The sequence below is a fragment of the Rhinatrema bivittatum genome, chromosome 12 (assembly GCF_901001135.1).
Source record: "Rhinatrema bivittatum chromosome 12, aRhiBiv1.1, whole genome shotgun sequence".
Classification (NCBI taxonomy): Eukaryota; Metazoa; Chordata; class Amphibia; order Gymnophiona; family Rhinatrematidae; genus Rhinatrema; species Rhinatrema bivittatum.
The window spans coordinates 56,056,278-56,079,047 of NC_042626.1; the positions used below are offsets into that span (position 1 = coordinate 56,056,278).

A 22,770-nucleotide genomic window follows, 5' to 3' on the forward strand; every position below is an offset into this window, starting at 1 on the left:
ATGCCAGTAAAATTAAGCGTCAGCTGTCAAACCTGCTGACAGCCGCCGCTTCTGCCAATAAGGAGGTGCTAGGGACGCGCTAATGCTCCTAGCGCCTCTTTATTAGCGCTGGCCCTCATTTGCATAGTAAATCATACGCCCAGGAGAATGGCCTGGGCGAGCGTCGGGAGAGCAGGCGCTCACCTCGGAGTGCCGGCTCTCCCGCGCACTTTACTGCATCGGCCCGAATGTCAGCAACAAGCAGTGGCTGTTCCCTATAGATTAATAGCAGTCTGGACTTCTCCAGGAACTTAACCAAATCTTTTTTAAACCCAGCTAAACTAGCTGCCTTAACCATATCATTCCAGGGCTTATTTGTGCATTGAGTGAAAAAGAATTTTCTCTGATTTGTTTTAAATGTGCCACATGCTAACTTCATGGAGTGCCCACTAGACCTTCTATTATCTGAAAGAGTAAATAACCGTTTCACATTTACCCATTCAAGTCCTTTCAAGATTTTGTAGACCTCTATCATAGCCCCCCTCAGCCGTCTCTTCTCTAAGCTGAACAGCCCTAGCCTCATAAGAACATAAGATATGCCATACTGACAGGCCGATACAGTAAGGAGCGGTAGGAAGAGCTGCGTTAGTGCCGGGCGCACCCAGGTTTGCCGCACACACAGTCCGGCTCACCTACCACTCGATACTGTATTAAAATCGCATGCAAATGCAAGCCGCGTCCAAGAAGCGTCCGTGAAGCGTTAGGCCCGCGCAACCCATTTTACTGTATAGGCGCTTTATACAGCACCTATACAGTATCCTGGGTGCGCTGGTACCTGTCATTTCAAATGACATTTGAAATGACAGGTACCAGGAAGTGGATCCCAACTTTAACCAAAGAAAACCTAAAAACCTAAAATCCCCTCCTCCCGAAGCGACTGGACATGTAAAATATGTGAATAAGTGTAACCAACTTACTTTTTGTTTCTTTTTCAGCCCTTTCAGCCTTCTCTGCCGTCCTCTGGAGGGGGCAGCCGGCGGCGAAAGCGGCGAAAGCGGCTTCCAGTGGCCCCCGCCGGCGAAGACGGACGAACGCACGCCCGTAGTGTATGGGCGCTCAAGCCAATGAAAGCATGTGGACGCGCGTACGTGACGTACGCCGTGACGTCACGCACCCGCGTTCATGTGCTTTCATTGGCTTGCGCGCCCGTCAATTTGGGCGCTCTAGCCAGCGAAGCGCATGACGTCACGGCATACGCTTCACTCGCTCTAGCCAGCGAAGCGTACGCCGTGACGTCATGCGCTTCGCTGGCTCTAGCTATTGGCTTGAGCGCCCAAATTGACGGGCGCTCAAGCCAATGAAAGCACATGAACGCGCGTGCGTGACGTCACGGCGTACGTCACGCACGCCCGTCCATGTGCTTTCATTGGCTTGAGCGCCCATGCACTACGGGCGTGCGTTCGTCCGTCTTCGCCGGCGGGGGCCACTGGAAGCCGCTTTCGCCGCCGGCTGCCCCCTCCGGAGGACGCAGAGAAGGCTGAAAGGGCTGAAAAAGAAACAAAAAGTAAGTTGGTTACACTTATTCACATATTTTACATGTCCAGTCGCTTCGGGAGGAGGGGATTTTAGGTTTTTAGGTTTTCTTTTGGGGGAAAGTTTGCCGTCTACCCTTACCTCTGCCTCTAACACAGGGGTAGGGGTAGGCGGTAAATTAGCAGGTTAAACGCGCGGCTAAACTGCAGGTTAAAAAAGCAATAGTCAGGGCGTGCGTTACTGAATAGGGGGGGGGAATAGCTAATCCGATCATTTACATCTCATATTCATGCCGCGGGCGGAAGGGGTTACTCGTTGATTTAAAGAGGCGGTAAGAATGGGTTAAAGGGGATAGTGAATCGCGGGTTGGACTAACGCGGCCAAATTGTGAGTAGAAGGCGGGTTAGAAGCAGGGTAACCGCGGCCGCACTTTACTGTATTGACCTGTGAGTTACACCAAGGGTCCATCAAGCCCAGCATCCTGTTTTCAACAGCAGCCAATCCAAGTCACAAATACCTGGCAAGTACCCAAACACTAAATAGATCTTAAGCTACTACTGTTTATTAATTAATAGCAGTTTCTGGATTTTTCCTCTAGGAACTTACCCAAACCTTTTCTAAACCCAGTTACACTAACTTCTGTAACCACATCCTCTGGCACTGAATTCAAACACTTAACGAAATGCTGAGTGAAAAGGAACTTTCTTCAATTTGTTTTAAATCAGCTACTTGCTACTTCATGGAGTGCCCCCTAGTACTTCTATTATCTGAGAGAATAAATAACCGATTTACATTTAAACTGTTCAAGTCCTTTCATGATTTTGTGGACCTCTATCATATCCCCCCTCAGCGGTCTCTTCTCCAAACTGAACAGCCCTAATTTCTTCAGCCTTTCCTCATAGGGAAGCCGTTCCATCCCCTTTATCATTTTGGTTGCCCTTCTCTGCACTTTCTCCAGGGCAGCTATATCCTTTTTTGAGATGTGGCGACCAGAACTGCACCCAGTATTCAAGGTGTGGTCTAACCTTTGAGCGATGCGGTTTTCAGTCAAGTAACCTGGATAAAACTTTTATTTGGGGGGGGGGGGGCGGGAATTCGGTCTGAAAGTTATTCTAAGCTTTCCCATAGGTCACAAAACCCAAAGTCTCTCTCGACCCGGCCTGCGGACAATACAGCGGCAGCTCCTCCTGCTGGCCAGCCGGGAGCACTACCTTAAGGCCCACCGGACCGGCCGGCGAAAGCCTTCGCTTACCCTGAATTCCCCCGAGCAGTCTCCAGCAAGTTCGTCCTGTCCGGAGGCTTCTGTTACTAGCCGCCCCGGGTAAAAAGTCGCGTTGCCTCTTTAAAGAGCTCCGCTAAGCCCTTCCCGTCCGCGTACGGTCGCCATGGAAATGCTTCACCCTCCCCCCCCCCCCCCCCCCTGCTTCTGGCCAATGAAGTTTCCTTCAGAAGGAAGCTCTCCAGCCGCTGAGGGGGTCCGGGTGAAGCGTCCGTCCTTCGCCGATACTGCAAACAGGCTCCCGCCTTGGGTCTCCTAAACACTACCCGAGGGCTGGTCGGTCAGCCAGCGGAAGCATCGCATTAACCCGTCCTCATTTCAGGATAGAGGAGCAAATGCTGCAGCTAGCAAAGCAGCAGACTTCAAAGATGCAAACAGCAGGGAGGGCTGCTGGGCAGAACTGGGTGTGGTAACCCAGGGCAGGACTGAAGAGCCACCAGCCAAGCTGTAAAGATGCTGCGCTCTCAGTCCTGGAACAACAGTGGGTGCTGCAGGGCAGGACTAATAATGTGTATTGGCAGAGCTATGAGGTTCTCAGTATGGGGGGGCGGGAACGAGGTGCACTGACAGAGCTTAGTGTATATCCTGGGAAGGGTCTCAGCTCTGGGATAGCGGGGGGATGCTGCAGCGCAAGAGTGAGGCACACTGTTAGAAATAGGGGCTTGATTCATTAAAGCATTTGTCCCATTCTGTCTCTATGGGGGAACTGCCTTGATGAATCGGGGCCTATGTGCGCAAGGATCTCAGTACTGGATTAGCAGGGATTGCTGCAGGGCAGGAATGTGGTGCGCAGAGAGGTACATGTGTCAGCTCTGGAATACCAAGGGATGCATCAGGGCAGGAATGAGGTGCTCCGGAAGAACTGAGTGTGAGAGGTACTCGGTACTGGAATAGTACAGGGCAGGAGTGTGGTACATTGGCAGAGCTGTGTAAAGTGACAGGCTTAGTACTGGAATGGCAGGGTGTGCTGCAGAACTATGTGTCAGGATCTCAGTACTGGATTACCAGGGAGTGCTGGAGAGCAGGAGTGAGATGCATTGGCAGAGCTATAGCAGAGAGGTCTTAGTATTGGAATAGTAGAGGGTGCTGCAGTGGCAGACCAGTATGTGTTTCAGTACTGGAAGGCAGAGGGTGCTGCAGGGCAGGAGTGAGATGCATGGGCAATGTAATCTATCTGTGTCTGAGTACTGGAAAAGCAGGTGTGGTGTAAAGCAGGACCAAGGTAAACTGGCAGAGCTGAGTGCGGGTCTTAGTACTGGAATAGCAGAATGTGCTGCAGGTCAGAAACAAGCTGCACTGACACAAGTTGTATGGGGATCTCAGTCCTGGAATAGCAGAAGTGTTGCAGGGCGGGACTGAGGTACATTGGCAGAGCTGTGAGGAGGAAGGGGGTCTCTCTACCTAAATAGCAAGGGCTACTGCAGGGCAGGCTGATATATGATGGCAGAGTTGTGAGGACAGTTCATGCTGGTGAGCTTGTCCTTAACCAGTGCCACATTTTCATGACCAGAGATAATAATTAATCACCAAAAAAAAATAAGCTTAGTAGCCATTAATATGTTCTCCAGCACAGCACACGGTTCAGGACTGGGAAAAAAAAAAAAGGAAGAAGAAGCTGCAATGCATTCCACTTAGGGCACAAACACCTCTTCAAGTGACTTGCGGTGCTGCATTTTAAAAAAAGAGCTTTGTCCATCCTTGGACATGCTCAGGGCAGTCAGACACTAGACCTTCCCTTACTGCAGTTACCTCAAGGGGCCCAGCAACCCTCACGACTCTCCTCGCAGGGCCAATTCAACCTCACAGGCGGCTTTCAGGTGCTGCTGGCACACTCCACGCTAATGTCGTGCCTTCGAGAGAAAGGCCTGGGACGGCCAAGCTGACTGTCCCTTAGTTCATTCGCTCCACGGGTAGAGCCATTTTATCTTACTGGTTTTGGCAACTGTCCCCAGCAGGCCCAAGGTGGTGGGGAGAAATACAGAACAAACACAGAGAAGGCCACAGGTGCGTCAGGGAGAAACACAAAACAGGCAGCGTGCGCAAGCATTGCTCCAGGCAAGAAATGTGTAAAGAAGAATCCGGTTCAAAGACGTGCTGGGAAGAGATTAAAAAGAGATGGAGGCGGCAGCCCATGCCCTGCTGGTGACCCTGCAGGATTCCTCACAGGGGTCTTCCAACCCTCCAAGCACGCTACAGATTATCAGCCCAGGCTTGGGCTGGTTTCCTCGGCGTTGGCCCCTGGACCGTTCCTCGTGAAGGGGGTGCTCTCGGCGGCAACATCCCGTTCCCGGGCTGCTTGGGTCAGAGTGACCTCCGTACCGCAGGCTGCACTGCGAGAGCAGAGAGAAAAGAAAGCAAAACCCAGGGCCTCCTTCTCACAAACTCCAGGGACAGGAGAATGGGCCACCAAACCTACAGCTGCAATGTGGCTCCCATTTAATGCACCTGCTAGCCCATGCATGTATAACATGGGAGCACGTCACTTATGCATGCTTCATTACTGCTAGCGACCAGGATCAGTTACCCACCAGAGGCTAACAACCGCCACATGAGGGTTAAGTCTCTAACAATTGCCTCTTCCGACAGCATTACTGGATCCCAATATCCAATCTGCCCTCCACAAGCAAATGAATTAGAGCCGCTGCTCAGCTCCTTATAGCTGAAGGCAGCGGCATCGGGACTTAAATGCCACAACAATGCTAGTGTACGGAGCCATGGAGAACGCTGGGCAAAAGAAAACCCCATGTCTGCACGGAGACTCACTCTCCCCAGGAACACGCCATGTTTCATCCGCCAATCAAACAGGCATGAATGGGGTTTCCACAGTCGGCCCTGCGCTGTGACCCAGTGCCAGAACCTTTACCCGCACAGAAGCCGGGTGGCATTCTGAGGCGTGGTTTTGGCCAGGTCCACGTGCCCTCGCCGGCCAGAAACAGGCAGAAAAGTTGCCATCATCCTGTGAAAAAATCATTTGTATTCTCTCTCTCTCTCCTTCCATTATGGCACAATTTTGGGTGAGACACCAAAAGAAGACCCAGGGGTTCTCAACCCAGTCCATGGGTTGAGAACCCACCTAGCAGGGTTTTCAGGATATTCACAATCACATTTATTAGAGAGATATAGAGGCAGTGCATGCAAATCTATCTCATGCAGAGTCACTGTGGATATCCGGAAAACCTGCCTGGCTAGGTGTGTCCCAAGGAACCATTGCCCTAAGGAAATGAACTCAAATCACCTAAAAACACAGAGCAAATATGCTTTTTGGAACATGACACAGATACACACAGGCAGCAAATTATACATAGAGGGAGTCGTTTTCTAACAGCCCACAGAGATTTAAAGCAAATACCTGCATGCATTACCCCCATTTTCAAAAGGGGAAAGCACCCGCATAGTTCCCCTTGGAAAAATTATCCCAGCAAAAATTTCCCACAAGCATTTACACCTGCTAATCCATGCACGGATTTGTTTTCCAGTAAAATTTATGGGCATGCCAGTGCAAGCCCCTCCCCCCAGAACGCCTCTCTCCCCGCAGGTAAACTAACGTGCACAGAGTACAAACATGTGCAAGCTGGCCCATGTGTAGGGAGGGGGGAGGGAGAGTGCTGTAAAAAGTCTTTTCTGAGGGGAAAGCACCGTTTTACCTGCGAAAAGGACTTTAACAATTACCAGCAAAGGAAGCACTTATCAGCCTCCCCGCAGTGCTCATAGGCCCATGGATACTCTGTCCTCATGGGCCTGCAAGTTGATCTTCACAGAAAGCTTCCCCCCAAAAGGGCTTCCTTTTTAAAATCCCACAGAGGGCCTGGTGCCGCAGGGTTTCTTTACTCTGCGTGTTCTGCAGACGTCAAGCAGGTGCAGCGATAGCAAAATGAAAGCCCCGGCATGTACTTCACTGGGTCTGCCCTAAACACCGTCCTTTTTCCCTGCATTGAGAGGGTGGTGGGAAGAGCAATTGCCCCCACAGACATTAACCCCAGCAGAATCCTGGTAACAGAAGAGAATGGAGGAGCTGCAGGCTACACTGCTTCCCCCCCCCACCCCCCCACCGACCCTCACCAATCACAATTTCAGTTCAGTATGCATAACACAAAACATGGCTGGTACACTGGAGGAAGGAACAAGCTTGAGTTCAGCTGCACCCCTACATTTTGTACACAAGCGTGAAATAGCACCCGAGTCCCCTGCCCAGCATCCAGTTATTTCATAATCCCACTCAGTCATAAAAACAACTGGACCAAACTGCCATGTGCATTTGCTAAAATGCCTGAAGCCGCTCCTAGCAACCCATGACTTCTGTTTAGTTTTACAGTGCTGGTGTTAAATAGTCTGGGCTATTGTAACTCCTTATGTGCGTTATGCATTACAAGTCATCCAGAATGCTTGGCCCATCTGATAACTGGAACATGTTTAAGAGAACATATTACTCCGCTGTTAATATCACCACACTGGCTTCCAGTCAGTTGCCTCATTCAGTTCAAATCGCTGATATTCAAACTGATACACAACGAAACATCTCGCTAAAATACCACACGTAGAATCTACAGACCAACCAGGCAACTACGATCAGCCAACAAAAACATCTTGGAAATACCTACTGTAAAAGTATCACAACTGGAAAAGATAGGAGGAAAAAAAAAACAAAACAAAACCAGGCTTTCTCGATTGCAGGAGCACGACTTGGGAACACCATACCGAAACCAATACGTGAGATTCATGGCATTACATTTTTTTTTTTTTTAAAAAACACGGTTAAAACCTTTTTGTTCAAGCAAACATTTTCTGAATGAAATGCTTTCTATTTTCTATGATGGCAGATGCAGAAAATACAATTAAACCTCTGGAAAACCAACCTTAAAGAATTAAAATATCAATAAGGTTGCTTCCGAACTGCAGGGTTTGTCTTTTGCCCTTCCCCTACTTTCCCTCTCACTGTTGTACTTTCCATTATTTTATATACAATTGTAACGCACTGATTATGTATTTGTTATTGTAAGCCGCCTCAGGCAACCTATTAGAAATATTTTTAAATAAATGTGACATAGTGCTCCACAGAAGCAGAAACCAAACATCAGCCAAAAAAACAAAACAAAACAAAACCCACAGCCCGTGCTCAGCCACCCCTTCCCCGCCCCCCCAAAGCGTGCACAGCCACACTAATCCCTGGCAGAACAGGCATGCTCCTGAGAAGATCTCTTCCAGTGGTAAGACTGCTTTCTAGCAGGAAAGGAAGGGACTGCCTTGAGCCAAGTAATCTGTATAATCTAAAGATGCTCACCTTACCATGATTTAAATGATCTCAAATTACAAACTGCATTAAAGACACAGTCAGAAAGCGCTTGGGGTTATTTGCCGCTGCTCCTTCTACCTGCTTTCTCCTGATTGTGTGCGTGCAGGGATCCGGTCAAGTCTCGGGTGCACCGGCAGCCACAGATCAGGTTTCCCCGTTGCCCCACCTGTTTGATATTTTCTGTCTAAAAACCTTGTCCCTGTCCTTTTCTTGCATGGAGCCCAATACAATCACACCCACTGATAAGCCAAAGCGCCACTGTGAGGGCGCTGGGTATTGGCAAAGCAACACATGATTTTAAAGCTGGAGCTACAATTTTACCATTACGTCGGGTGAGGGGAAGTGGGCAGCGTCAGATTAAAAAAAAAAACTGCTTTCAATTTAAGGCTGCAAACATTAATTCCTTTGCAATTTGTCGGCTGGTAGTTTACCTGCCGTTATCAGAGATGACCTTGCCTCCTGCCAAAATCTAGTCTCGTTAGGCCCAGTGATTAGACAAGTTATCCCGCTAAAGTCAGGTGGAGAACTTGTTCCAGATACTCAGCAGGAGAAACGTCCCACTGAATACATTCGCCCCAAGTTAGCCAGCTACATATAGCCAGATAACCAGAAAACCTAACCAGCTATATTGGAATACAGCTAGTTACATTTTTTAGTTATCCGGCCACAAAAAGCTAGATATCTACTTAAGCGGATATTTTCAAAGATATCCGGTTGAGTAGCTTGTCATAATAATTAAAAAAAACAAAAAAAAGATGTAAATGGCCCTACAACCTGATTCTCTTTCTCCCCTCTCCAAAATTTCAGACAAGGCCCTATTAGACCATGCACTTCCCACCCTTTAATCCTCAAGCATGGCAAATAATCTCAAGAGGTCCACGTGTCGGCTCCCTACATCCTCTTTCTCCATTCTGAAAATCAATATTGCGGGCCTCCCCCCCCCCCCCCCCCTTCAACTGAAATGAAAGTCCTGCTCTTGCCCCCCTCCCCCGCTACCTAACAGTCCCTGCCGGGAGTGAGATAGGCCCGGCGTCTCCAGCGCTGGAAGCACAAGTTACCCACTATTTACGCTTCCCCCACAGCTTTTACCGGGTGGCTGGGAGGGACTTAATATAATATTTATTTTCAATACCGGGAAAGAGGTTGTGGGGAGCCGACGTGCAGACCACAGAAGATTATTTGCCACGTTCAAGGGAATTAGAGGGGGGGGGGGGGGGAGTGCAGGGCCCGACAGGGCCTTATCTGAAATCGTTTGGGTTTTTGTTTTTTTTCTGGGGTGGGATATCTCTGAAGATCTCTACTGGGTATTATCCAGCTAACTTAGCCAGTTAGTTTAAAATCAGCTAAGTTAGCCAGGTAACAAAACGCCCCCGGAAGGCCTGTTTCTCTGGCTAGATTTTTGTGAATAACTTTGCCTTTTAGACGGATAACTTGTGAATTATCCTTCTAAACGGCCTTGAATATTGACCTCATTGACTTTTAGATTCAGTAGTCCTAATCCTCTAACTGGACTACAAACTCCTAAAAACAAACATTTTAAAAACCATACCAGGGAGAGGGGCAGCCAGTCGGTCACCCAAAGGCAGGAGACCGCTTTCAAAGGGCAGGACAACCTTCCTGACATCCGCGCCCCCCCTGCTCTCACAAGCACAACTGCCCTTCTTCACCGAAACGAAGCCACAGGTGCAGGGCCCGGCACGCCCCTTGCCACCTTCCTCAGCACAGCACAGACTTACCGGACTCGCTCGGGGAGCTCATGCCGCTGGCGCGCCAGGAAGCGAAACACTGTCCGAAGAAGCGATGGGGGCACTGGGGTTCTGCTCCTTCCCGTTCAGGGAGCCCAGGCAGCGGGGGAAGCAGCCGGTGACCGTGGGTGGAGCTCCTACTGCCAACACGCAGGCCTGGGCATCACTCAGGGCAAAGTGACTGCAACACACCTAGAGGAGAAAGACACTGCACTTAGAAGAAAGGGATGGCGAATTTGGAGAAATACAGCCCTGGCTCAAGTCAAGGTTTTCTTCATGACCCAGAAAGGAAGACAGGAAGAACCAACTCAGGGGAATACAAGAGAGGTCAGGCCAGAAAAAGAGTCCAAAGGAGCATCCGGACAAGAATACTTGCTCACTTGGCTGAGCGGGCTACAGCAGATACCAGAGTAAGTTATCCGGGCACTGCCTAAATCTGGGGATCCACAGATGTGCCTCATGGGGTCCACGAAGTGAGCACAAAAAAACAAAATTTCTGTGTGCATGCTTATAGGCACTTTTTTCTGAGGAGGGAGACTGTAAGATTTCATCAGAATCTCAAAGGGGTCCATCACCCAAAAATGGTTGTAAACTACCCCAACCCTTCAATGGCTAACAGATTTCCAGCTACTTGCTTCTCCTGCCCCAATACACTTTTTAAATCATATTTTTTTACTGCAAATCTCACTGTCTCTACCCTCCTCCCTGCCTATTTAAAACAAACTGCTAATGCCGTAACTGGGATGAAAACCAATCCCAAGAAAGCTCGGCCAGACAGTGCCCACACACGAATCTAGTCCACTACCAGAGGATGCGAGTTCAGATTTAGACCCAGAGAAGACGGAAACTACTAACCACGTTTACCTACAGAGGGCTCAGAGTTCACCTGAGATTTGGAGTGGGGTTTTTTTTGTTTTTTTTTATGTCAGGGGACAGAACAGCATGTTATGACTAGTTAAGTCTGAAGGTTGCACTGAGAGTATTTTGGACGCGGCTCACTGGAACAAGAATGCACAAACGCGGAGGGGTGGGTGACCTTGATTGTGCTGTATGTCACTCTGCTAAACAAGTGTGCACACGTTCATGCCAGCAATACAATGCAACGGCTTGGACAACCACAAATGTGGTCACATCTGATGCACCGAGAGCCACTAAGCTCTCAACCACGCCCCCTCCCCCTCCCCCCAGGAGCTTCTCTTCACAACACCGCATAGGAACTGACAGCTCCCTACACCAGGATATCTGACATGATTCAAGAATTAAAGCCGGTTCAACGACAAACCTCTGTCGCCAGCCACCACACCACCTTTGGTTGCTCTAGAGGAAAGACAGCTAACTTTGCACAGGCTGGACCAAGCTGCAGTTCTTTGTAGGATCAGGATACGAAGAGGAATAAGACAAGAGTTCCAAGGGCTGTACAACAGGGTGCACGTTTGTGGGGAGTGGATACTGCACTTACAGCAAAAGCTGAACACAGCAGATGAGGGCAGATATGGACCCATCCGCCTGCCCAGCTAGTCCTGTGCACACTGCAAGGAAACATCCCAGCCATAGAAGCTGGACCGCTTGTAGGATATCATTCCTTATCCAAGTCAATTTTTGGTTGTCTTCTGTCCTGGTTGGATAAGGATACAAGCTCCCACACTTCGTTTAACATTCGGCTCCTCTCCCCTCCCATGTCTTACTGGCAAGCTTTGCAATCTAAACAGCGACCGAAACTAGCGAGGCTGTTGCCCAAATCTCCAGCCAACTGTGCCCCTGTGGCTTTGCTGGCCAGTCAGTCAGCATGGCAGGTGGCTCAGAAAAGATCAGCATTCCAAAAGGGAGGAAGCCAAAGGTAAAAATCGAATGTCAGTATATAAAATAAATAAATAAATAAATAAAACAGGGAACAAGATAAAACCCCCAGGCAGGATGGCTTTATCATGGCATTACCGTTCCCACTAAGCACATGTACATGCCCGGCTGCCGAAGATGGAAAAGGCATGCAAGCCTCTGGGCTAGAAGGATAGATTGGGTGGGGACAGAGTTCTGCCCAAACCAGCATCACTGGGAGCTGCGAGGGAGAGAGTTCCTCTGTCCTCGGATTTCTTTCCGTTTGTCACACAGAGAGAACAATTGTCCAGTCTCCCAAGTCCAGCGCCAAGCGTCACCTCTGTTTCCTTAAAATATCAGCCATCTCTTGACACGCTTCTTTGCTCCCCATTCACCTCTGCGAGCCTCTGAAAACATAACATGCATGGCTTGCAACTGGAGTAAAACCAGGAAAGCCATGCTAGAGACCCAATATTCAGCACCACGCAGCCACCTGAATACCCGGGCATGGTATTCTAGCTGGCTAACAAGAATCCAGCTAAGTGAGGGGAAGGATCAGGGGGTTCCTGGGGGGGGGAAGCACGCGTGTTCAGCTCACTTACGGGCCGATACAGTAAAAACGCAAGAGAGCGTGATACAGTATCTTAATTTATTTAAATTAGGCCCGGCGGTAAAAAGAGGCGCTAGGGACACTAGCGCGTCCCTAGCGCCTCTTTTTTGTCGGAAGCGGCGGCTGTCAGTGGGTTTGACAGCCGACGCTCAATTTTGCCGACATCTGTTCTCGAGCCCGCTGACAGCCACAGGCTCGGAAACCGGACGCCGGCAAAATTGAGCGTCTGGTTTTCGACCCGACAGCTGCGGGCTCATTTTAATTTTTTTTTTTTAATTTTTTAAACTTTCGGGACCTCCGACTTAATATCACCATGATATTAAGTCGGAGGGTGCACAGAAAAGCAGTTTTTACTGCTTTTCTGTGCACTTTCCCGGTGCCCAGAGAAATTAGCGCCTACCTTTGGGTAGGCGCTAATTTCTGAAAGCAAAATGTGTGGCTTGGCTGCACATTTTGCTGGCGCTATTAGGTTCGGGGAGGTTGGACGCGCGTTTTGGACACGCTATTACCCCCTACTGAATGAGGGGTAAAGCTAGCGTGTCCAAAACGCGCGTCCAAATGCTGGCTCCGTCAGAGCGCACTGTACTGTATCGGCCCGCTAGCCGGATAAACACAAATATTCAGCATATGCTCATATTCAGTGTTATCTGGCTTAGGTAGCCGGATAAGTCTAAGACTGCTATTCAGTTGTCCTAAAGTCAGCCAGATAAACTTATAGGCTAATTATAGGATAGTCAAGTATATTATTCATCAGCACAGCCATCTCACCCAGGTTAGCCGGAATATCGGCCCTTAATTATTTGGTTTGTGCTGAAGGCCAATGGAAAAGGTTTTGCCACGTTGAAGACTTCCATTGGTGGTCCAGGGTCTCGCATTTGCTCAGTTTTGAGGTCACTCGAAACTGGAGAGTGGCATCCTCGGTCGTCTCGTCCTGGAGGCACCGTACCGATGGATGCCAAGTCAGGACATGCCCGATTCTACGGAACGGGACACCAGCGGAGTTAAACTTCGCTTTAAGGCACCAATGTCAAGAGGCCGTCCTGGGGTTACAGCTTCGAGGACCACAACCCGAACTCTGCTCTGCAGCACAACATTTTTTAAAACCCCGGGCAGAAGCAAGGCTCAGAGCAACCGATTTTGGCTACGCAAGCTGCTATGGCATGATCTAAGCACGGGAAGCAGAGGGAGTGGATCTTCAGCATTCGTTATTAGCAATACTTCATTTTTTTGTGTGTGTTTGCCTCTTTTTTTTTTTCAAGCAGTAAGTTGGGATTGACCTGCCACTAAAGCCCAATATATTAGTCATGGCTGCTACATCTTTTCTTTGATTGTGATGGGAAAAACAAATCAGGGTGGGCAGCAAGATGCTCATGCCTGCAGCTTGTGAAAACATGTGGCTTCTGCTGGAACCCCATTCTCTAGGCGGCTGAAGGACTTGGTGGCTACATCAAAGCCACCAGCTTAAAAGTGCCATTCGCCGGTCTCGTTTGCCAGAAACTCCTCATCGATTTCTTGCCAAAAAGCAGCTGCCCTGGTCCTTGCCGATCGATGCCACCGATGTGTGGTCTTGGGTTCAAACCCGTATGGGGCCCTTCTCTTATGTGCCTGAGCTCCAGCCCGCCCAGGGAAATGCACTAAATGCGCTCCCTTTTAACCGCTCTCCATCTCCTGGGAGCCGTCGGAGAGAGCCAAAAATGGAGACATATTTGGGAAAACTTAGGTGCCAGCCAAACATTTTTAGGCGCCGGGGCACGTGAGTTTTGTTTTGCTTTTTCCTTTTGCAGTTTTATTCCCTCTTTTTTTTCATTTCCCTTCCCTCCTCCCCCTTTCCCATGCTCCTCTCAACCCCACCTTCCTTCCAGCTTCATCTTCACCCTCCATGCATTCTCCCTCTTTTTCCCAGCCCAGCCCACCCCCCTCCCTCCACGGCCCAGCAATAGGGCTCAGCCCCCCCCCCCCCCAGCAGCAATCGTGGCAACTCCCTCTTTCCAGCCTGGGCCGTACCCCAGCGTCACTTCCACCAGGCCCCAGACTCCAAATTTTAGGCACCCAGGCGCTGCAGCCTTTCAGCATAGGGGTCCAGACAAAACAGAAGAAAGGCAACAAAATAACACCTCCCCCTCCTATGCCTCAGGCACCAACTTAGAGCCTTACATAGTCAAGGTGATTAGCAAAGGAGGGGGGGTTAAGGAAGGGATGGGCAGGTTCGGGGGGGCGGGAACGACTCCATAAAACATTATTAGCCAGGAAGACTAAAGAAAGCTGTGGCTATCCCTGGGAGGATGGAGATCTACTTTATGGGACCTGGCGGGGTCCGACTGACCATTGTTGGAGGCAGGATGCTGGGCTCAATGGGCCTTGGTCTGACGGTGCATGGCACATTTCCCCCCACCCAGACACAGAATGGGAGAAATCGTTTAGTACATCGGGCCCTTAGATCGTAAGCCCTCTGGGGATAGGGAAATACCTACAGGACCTGCTCTGAAGTGTCAATTCAAATGACATTATTGTATTCCTCTGGTATAAGGGCTCTTCGGAGGTGATGGGGGGGGGGGAGGGGGAAGGTGCTTGTTTGGTGCAGTGGTTCCCCTGATCTCCTCCTTTCTTCAGCCTCAGAGAGCCAAGCTCACAAGCCGCTCACAGCAGGTAAGAAGAGTACGCAGGCCGCTGCCCCGTGCCCTTACTTTCTGCCTGCACATGGGCCGGACCACTGAAAAGTACTGGTTCCGCGGCCCACGAGAAAATCATTTCTAGCAATACCTTGTCTTCAATTTAACACTATTAAGGCCCAATTTATGGTGGGATGCCTACAATCCACCCTAGGGAAATAAAATCAATGGTTAAATATCACAAAAAAGGCTAGGCGAGTATGTTTTCAGGAGCATGGCAGGCAGAGGGACCAATACACAAATCTAGCAAATTATTTAGCGAGAGATGACAGGTTTAGGGTCCGTCTTAGCCAAAGTCAATTTCGGCTAACATAGATGGGGGCTTTAGATTTTCCGTCCTGGGTGTTGCGGGCCCCTCACTCCCTGCAAACTTCCACGATCCCAAAAAAAGCAACGTTAACGTCAAACTTGCTGCATGCAGGCAGGCAAATGTTAAGGAAAAGGCTCCAACTTTCAGCTACCACTTGGCTCACGACAGCCTGGCGTCTCCGCCTGCAAATGGGAAACAGTCTTTCTAAGCAATTACTCTCCTCTTAATTAAATAATAATTTCAGATCAAAACCTGCACAAAGTGGCCAGGTGTCTAAGAAATCAGGCCATATTTTAGGCCTGAGAATTCGGTGCATTTTCCCCCCGATTGTCATTCTAGACAGGTGCATATATATATATATATATATATATATATATATATATATATATATATCAGCCAGATTCAAGGGTTACTGAAATTCATGTCTGCTTCTCTATGCAGCTGGGCAGAATTAGTCCCCCCACCCCCCTGCTCATTCCTAACACGAATCCATCCACCACAATCTTAAGTGCAGGGCGAGCGTGCCGACCTGCATAAAAACCCAAATCTGCAGAGGCGGGCCAAAGAGCCCACCACTCACGCCAAGCTCCCAGGAGAAGGCCTGGGTGGCGACAGGCGGGCACAAGCTGGGTCTCTGAGGGAAGGAGGGGGCCCGCGGAGAGGGTCTAGAAGTTTATCTGCCGGTGGCATGCAGCACCCAGAGCACGATGCCGATCAAGGCGACCTAGAAATTTCAGGGAGTCGGCGCTGCTCCACAGACTGGGATGGGAACTGCAGAAAACACACGTGAGGTCAGAAAGCTATCTGCAACGTGACAGAAGGGGGGAAAGCTGCTCCCCTCACTGCCCTTCCTTTGGCAGGAGGCAGGAGCTGTCAAGAGGGTAGACAAGGCACGCAAAGGATCACAGCAAAAATAAATAGCGACAGACGTTACAGAAAGCTGTTTGCAACACGGAGAGCCACAAATTGGCGGCAGACAGGGTGAAAGGAAAACCAGATGCAGCAGTGGCAGAGGGGACACAGAAAGAGCCATTTTGCCAAACGTGCTGCGCGGGCGCCCTCTCCATGAGGCTGCAGCTGAAGGCTGGAAATGTGCATGGAAACGTGCCGCGCATAACGGAGGGGGAGGGGGGAGGGCCCGAGACAACGATCAGAGTCCGGCAAGAAGATGGACAAAAAGAAGAGGCACAGAAACAAAAGCCACTGCCACAGAGAGACAGGACCCACATCTGCCCGAAAGGCTCCACTTCAGATGCTGCTGGTCAGTTCTCCTTTACCTCCTCTCGTACAGAGGGGAACCAGAGCTGCACATGTTAAATCGCGCAAGCACACTCTTTAGGGACATAGGCAGAGAGGCAAGAGAGCAAAAGGACCTGGATCCTGTTCCTCTCTGTCACCGACTCAACAACCAAAGACAGTGACAAAACTTCTGATCAGAGGTCTCTGCTTACAGCAAACCAAGAAACAAAGGGGCTGGCTGAAATGGATTTTAATCTACAGTATTTCTGGCAAGCAGCTCATCTCGCCAACCCCTTACAGAAAATGCTGGACCCATTACAGACATCCCTCCCAAGAGATGAAGGAATATTACACAGGGTTAGCATCTGTTTGCTTTCTTAATGCATCTTTATAGCTTCCGCGGAGAGTCTGAATACACAATCCCCCTCTCCACCTTCGTTCCCACGCGTGTCCTGCCACCGACAGAGCAAGCAAGACTGCAATACATCAAGTGCTCACAGTATTGGGGGGGGGTGGCAGAGTGAAAGGAAAAGTGACCCCATGGCTTTGTGACAGGCATCTGAACCAGTCGGTTGTCTGTTTTAGCCCATCCATCACCCACTCTAACCCCCACCCCAAAAGAATCTGCCACACCACTTACTGTCAGGAGCCCCTTCTACCACCTGATCAAGTCTCTTTGAGCTCTGCTGCAGAGTCTGTACAAAATCCATGGTCTCCCCCTGCACCAGTGCAGCTCAGAGAAGTGGAGCGGAGGTCTTCAGAATCTAAAGCCCCAACAAGGTGCACACCTCACCCACACGCCTTATCTGCTACCAGAGAGCCTTCCCAAAGGACAGCTACTCCCCTCACATACCAGAAACTTCAGCTCACAAAAGCAACCCAACAAACCAAGATCTCAACACATTTACATTCACGGCAAACATTTTGCCATACCCACGCAATAAAGCACTAGACATAAAAGAAATCCATAAGCATTACGTTATATAAACGTTTTCAGAGCCTTGTGGTGCCAGTAACTGCAATAAAGGCAAAAGCATGTTTCCTTTCCAAGTCCTGCTTTCTCCAAATTCTCAGGATCCTTCCCTCACCCCGATCCCAGCACAGAAAGGGTTGATATCTTTGCAGATTCTTTTCTTCCAGGAAAAATGCTTCAGCCCAGGCACACTCAAAAAAAAAAATGGAGCTCGCTGTGGAATGCTGCCCACCTTCCCCGTGCTGAGATTAGCAGCAGAGTAAATCTTTACTTCCCAGGGACCTCACCCTACTCCTCCAGGCTCCCCATCTCAGAAAACAGTGAACAGATGGAAAGACAAACCAGCTTCACCCAGGAAGAGCAAACATTCAGTGATATATGGGCAAAGGAAAGAAAGCTTCAGAGTCCTTAAAACAATGAACTTCTCCTAATCCCAATAACCAATTCTTCTCTTCCCGATCCCATCCTCCATCTATCCCAAGACCTAATCCTGCTATTCCCCATCTTCCATGCATCCCAAGACCTGATCCTGCTCTCCCCAACCGCCATGCACCCCTAAAACGTGATCCTGCCCCCCCCCTCATACTCTCACCAATTCAGAACCTGATCCAGCACTTTACTATCCTCCCAACTCCAAAAATGTGATACTACTCTTTCCTCCCTGCATCCATCCCCTGATCCTGCTCTTCTTCCCCATCCTCCATGCACTCTAAGACCTAACCCTACTCTTTTGCACCTTCCATGCACCCAAAAATCTGATGCTGCTCTCCCCATCCTCCTTGCACCCCAAAACCTGATTCTGCTTTTCCTATTTTCTGTGCACCCCAAAACCTGATCCTGTTCTCCCCTATACTCTCATCATTTTAAAACCAACCTAGTCCAGTTTTTTACTATCCTCCCACTACAAAATGTGACCCCACTTTTTCCTCCCTGTATCCCCTGATCCTCTCTCTCCTTCTTCCTGTGCCCTGGATCTGATGCTGCTCCTTCCTCCCTGGGCCCTGAATCTGCTTTTTCCTCCCTGCATCCTCGGACTTGATCCTGCTCTCTTCTCTATACGCTCCTCCTCCCTGTGCCCTTTGACCTGATCCTGTTCCCTGCACCCCCTGATCCTCTTCCCTTGCTTCACTGCGTCTCCCCTCCACCCTCCCAATCTGAATTCTGCTGTCTCCTCCCTGAACCCCCGATCTGAACCTCCTCTCCTCTTCCTCACTCCAGCTCCTAATCCTGTCCTCTCTTCCCTGCACCCTCCAACCTGATCGTGCTCTCTCCTCCCTGTGTACCCGCCAATCCTGCTCTCTCCTTACTGCTACCCGGAGCTGATCCAGCTATCCCCTCCCTGCAACCCCCGATCAGATCCAGCTTTCTCCTCCCCGCGGCCCCTGATCCTGCTGCTTTCACCTTCCTGTACCCCCTCCCCTCGCTCTGAGCCAGCTCTCCCCTCCTCTCCACCCCCGCATGACGGTACCTGGCCCAGGGCGGCCCGGGGCGCGTGTCTCGGGCTCGGGCGGGCTCCCCCTCAGCGCCTCCTCTCCTCCATCTTTGCAGCTTCTCCCCGCACCGACAACAACATTCGGTGACGTCACTCGCCGTCACGTGACCCGGCGCGGGGCCTAAAAATAGAGGCCCCCCCCCAACCCAAGTCCTGCCCTCTCCCTACTCCCTCCCTGCCGTTCCCTAAGGGGCGTGGCTAGAAGGAGGCGGGAGGGAAAGAAGGAGGTGGGTGGCAGCAACGCATGCGTCGCGCGCTCCCATCCTTCCATTCAATGCCATTCAATTCAAAAGAAACTTTATTGGGCTTTTGCCGCGGAAAAAAATGGTAGGGTAAGGGCGGGGCGAGGCGGAGCCAGCAGTGAAGGTGGCGGGACACTCTCTTAAAGGGGGCAGTCAAGCGCTTCATTGGTCACAGGATACGTTTTATTTTCCCGAAGAAAATGTCAATGAACTAATAACAATGCAAACCTTTTCTCAAAAATATTATATAATCTCTATCTCGATCTTTCTGTGCGTATACTCCAAGATACTTACTTAACAGGGAGTAGATTTAAAACAAATCGGAGAAAGTATTTTTTTTTTCATTCGAAGCGTAATCAAGCTGAGGAATTTGCTGCTGGAGGAGGTGGTTAAGGACGGTTGGAGTTTTAAAAAAGTTTGGACACATTTCAACTCACATTTAAGAATGCTTCACTTGATTTTTTTTATATATTATTTACAATTCAGAAGCTTCTTATTATTTTAACATTTTAAAAAAAAACATTTCTCAATTTGAGTGTGTGCAATTTTGTAAGTATTTCAAGGTAAAACAGTAAACTTAACAAACTGAAGAGTAACAAGTCACCAGAACCGGATGTTATTCACCCCAGAGTCCTAAAAGAACTCAAACATGAAATTGCAAACCTGTAACTAGTCTGTAACCTGTAACATGGCCTCTTGTGGATTGGTAACTTGTTACAAGGCCTGAAACAGAAGGAAAGATTCAATGAGAACTATAGGGACCTGTGCTGTTCAACATATTCATAATGTGATCTGGAAAAGGGAAAGATGAGTGAGGTGATCAGATTTGCAGATGACACAAATTATTCAAAATTGTTAAAATACAACTTTATTGTGAGGAACTGCAGAGGAAATTTTGTCAGACTGGCAAATTGGGCATCTAAGTGGCAGATGACATTTAGTGTGGCCAAGTGCAAAGGAATGCACATAAGATACGAACATAAAATTATAAGATGAGCCATGGTGAGTCAGATCAAAGATCTGTAGCCAGTTCTGGTCAAAAGAAAGAACCCGGCAGATGCCAAAGAGCAGATCTATTTCTTGTGGCTCACTCCCAGAAATAAGCAGTGGCTTTACCAACACTACCCAGTTAATAATGGTTTATGGACTTTTCCACCAGGAACATGTTCAAACCTCTTTTAAACTCAGCCAAGCCTTGTTCGTGCTTTCCAGCAACAAATTCTAAAAGTACAAAGACCAGGGGACACACAATGAAATTACTGGGTAATACATTTAAAACTAATAAGAGAAAATATATTTTTACTCAATCCATAATTAAGCTCTGGAATTCATTGCCAGAAGACGTGGTGAAAGCTATTAGTATAGCTGTGTTAAAAAAAAAGGTTTGGACAAGTTCCTGGAAGAAAAGTCCATTAACCATTATTAAGTTAGAGTTGCAGAGATCCACTGCTTATTTTTGGGATAAGCAGCTTGGAATCGATCTACCTGGGATCCTGCCAGGAACTTGTGACCTGGCTTGGCCACTGATGGAAACAGGATACTGGGTTTGATGGAGCCTTGGTCTCACCCAGTATGGCAAGTCTTATGTTAATTATGTGCTGAGTAAAAATAAATACTTTTTCTGATTTGTTTTAAATCTTCTTGTTAGTTTCATGGAATGTCTCCTAGTCTTAGAACATGGGTGAGGTGGAGCAACAGTGGGCCAAATTAAAAGGAACTATTACAAAGGCAACAAATCTATATCTTAGAAAAGTATCAGAAGTACGAGAAAAACAAAACCAATCTGGTTCTCAAAGGAAATGGCTGAAAAAATAAAGACAAAGGGAACAGCGTTCAAGACGTAGAAAAGATCCCCAAAAAGAGGAACACAGTGAAAAGACCCAGGTGAAGCTAAGGGAGATGAAGAAAGAAATCAGGAATGCAAAGGGTCAAACAGAAGAACAGATTGCCAAAGAGGTAAAGCGAGGTGACAAAACATATTTGAGATATGTCAGAGGAAGGAGGAAGGCCTGAGGTGCATTGAAAGGTGATAAGGAGCAATGTGTGGAGAAAGCTGAAGAAATAGCAGAAATATTAAACAAACATTTCAGTTTGCTGTTCACTAAAGAAGACACTAGAGAAGGACCATTGCTGGTTGACAAGACCATGGGTGGGAGTGAGGTAGATACAACCCCGTTTACAGAAGAAAATGTATGGGAGGAGCTAAGAAAAATTAAAGTGGACAGGGCTATGGGTCAGGATGAGGGAGCTTAGCGATGTGCTGCGGGGGTCCGCTGAAGGACCTGTTCAATAGAGCCCTGAAATGGGAGTGGTGTTTCAAGAGTGAAGAAGGGCGATGGTAGTCCCACTTCAGAAAAGTGGTAGCAGAGAGGAGGCTGGAAACTACAGGCTGGTTAACCTCACTTCAAGGGTGGGAGAATTAAAGGAGACTGCTGAAGGGAAAGGAAAGTGAACTATCTACAATCTCCTGGGGTGCTGGACCCGAGGCAGCATGGGATTCACCAGGGGAAGGTCCTGTCAGATAAATCTGATTGACTATTTTGATTGGGTGACTAGAGAATTGGATGAGGGAAGAGCGCTTGATGTGATTTACTTGGATTTCAGCAAAGCTTTCAATACAGTCCTGCATAGGAGGCCTGTGAATAAAATCAGAAACTTGGGAGTGAGCGCCGAGGTGGTGGCGTGGATTACAAACTGGTTTACAGGAGACAGCGTGTAATAGTAAATGGAGGCCACTCTGAAGAGAGAGCGGTGTTAAGTGGAGGCCGCAAGGATCAGTTTTGGGACCGGTCCTGTTCAATATCTTTGTGAGTGACATTGCATAAGGGATAGAAGGAAAAGTTTGTCTTTTTGCGGATGATAGTAAGATCTGCAACAGAATGGACAGGCCTAAAGGAGTAGAGAGAATGAAAAGTAATTTAAGAAAATTTGGTTGAAGACTTGTCAGCTGGGATTCAATGCCAAGAAATGCAGAGCCATGAATCTGGGGGGGTATAATGCAAAAGCGCAGTATGCGATAGGGGATGAAAAACTAATATGCACAGATCAGGAGAGAGACCTTGGGGTAATACAATCTAAAGACAGCGAAGCAATTTGATAAGGCAATAGCTAAAGCAAGAAGGATGCTGAGTTGCATAGAGAAAGGAATAACCAGTAAGAAAAAGGAGGTGATAATCCCCTTGTACGGGTCCTTGGTGAGGCCTCACCTGACGTACTGTGTTCAGCTCTGGAGACCGTATCTCAAAAGGAACAGAGATAGGATAGAGGGGATCCAGAGAAGGACAACCAAAAAGGTGTCGGTTCTGCATCAAGATTTGTGAGGAAACATTGAAGGATCTAAATATATGGAGAGGAGGTACAGGGGAGATATGATACAGACCTTCAAATACCTGAAAGGTTTTAATGGTACACAAACTTTGAACCTTTCCTGTTGGAAAGGAAACTGTAGAACTAAGAATCACAAAATGAAACTCAATGGGACTCACAACCAATATCAGCAAATATTTCTTCACGCAGAGGGTGGTGGATGCCTGGAATGCTCTCCCAGAAGTAGTGGTAAGGACGAAAACACAAAATTAATTCAAGAGGGCATGG

The 22,770-nt window shown here is 48.7% G+C and overlaps 1 protein-coding gene across 1 annotated transcript in view; it reads right to left on the minus strand.

Annotated features, from left to right (window-relative positions):
- HDAC5 (histone deacetylase 5) overlaps positions 1-19,055 on the minus strand; it is a 178,931-nt gene extending 159,876 nt beyond the window's left edge. Inside the window, exons 1-2 of the mRNA XM_029572400.1 lie at positions 18,911-19,055; positions 9,818-10,018 (exon numbers count right to left, since the gene is read on the minus strand). Of these exons, the coding sequence (XP_029428260.1) occupies positions 9,818-9,839 (22 nt within the window). The 5' untranslated portion in view covers positions 9,840-10,018; positions 18,911-19,055. The remainder of the gene's footprint in view (positions 1-9,817; positions 10,019-18,910) is intronic.
- Between the last annotated feature and the right edge of the window lie 3,715 nt (positions 19,056-22,770).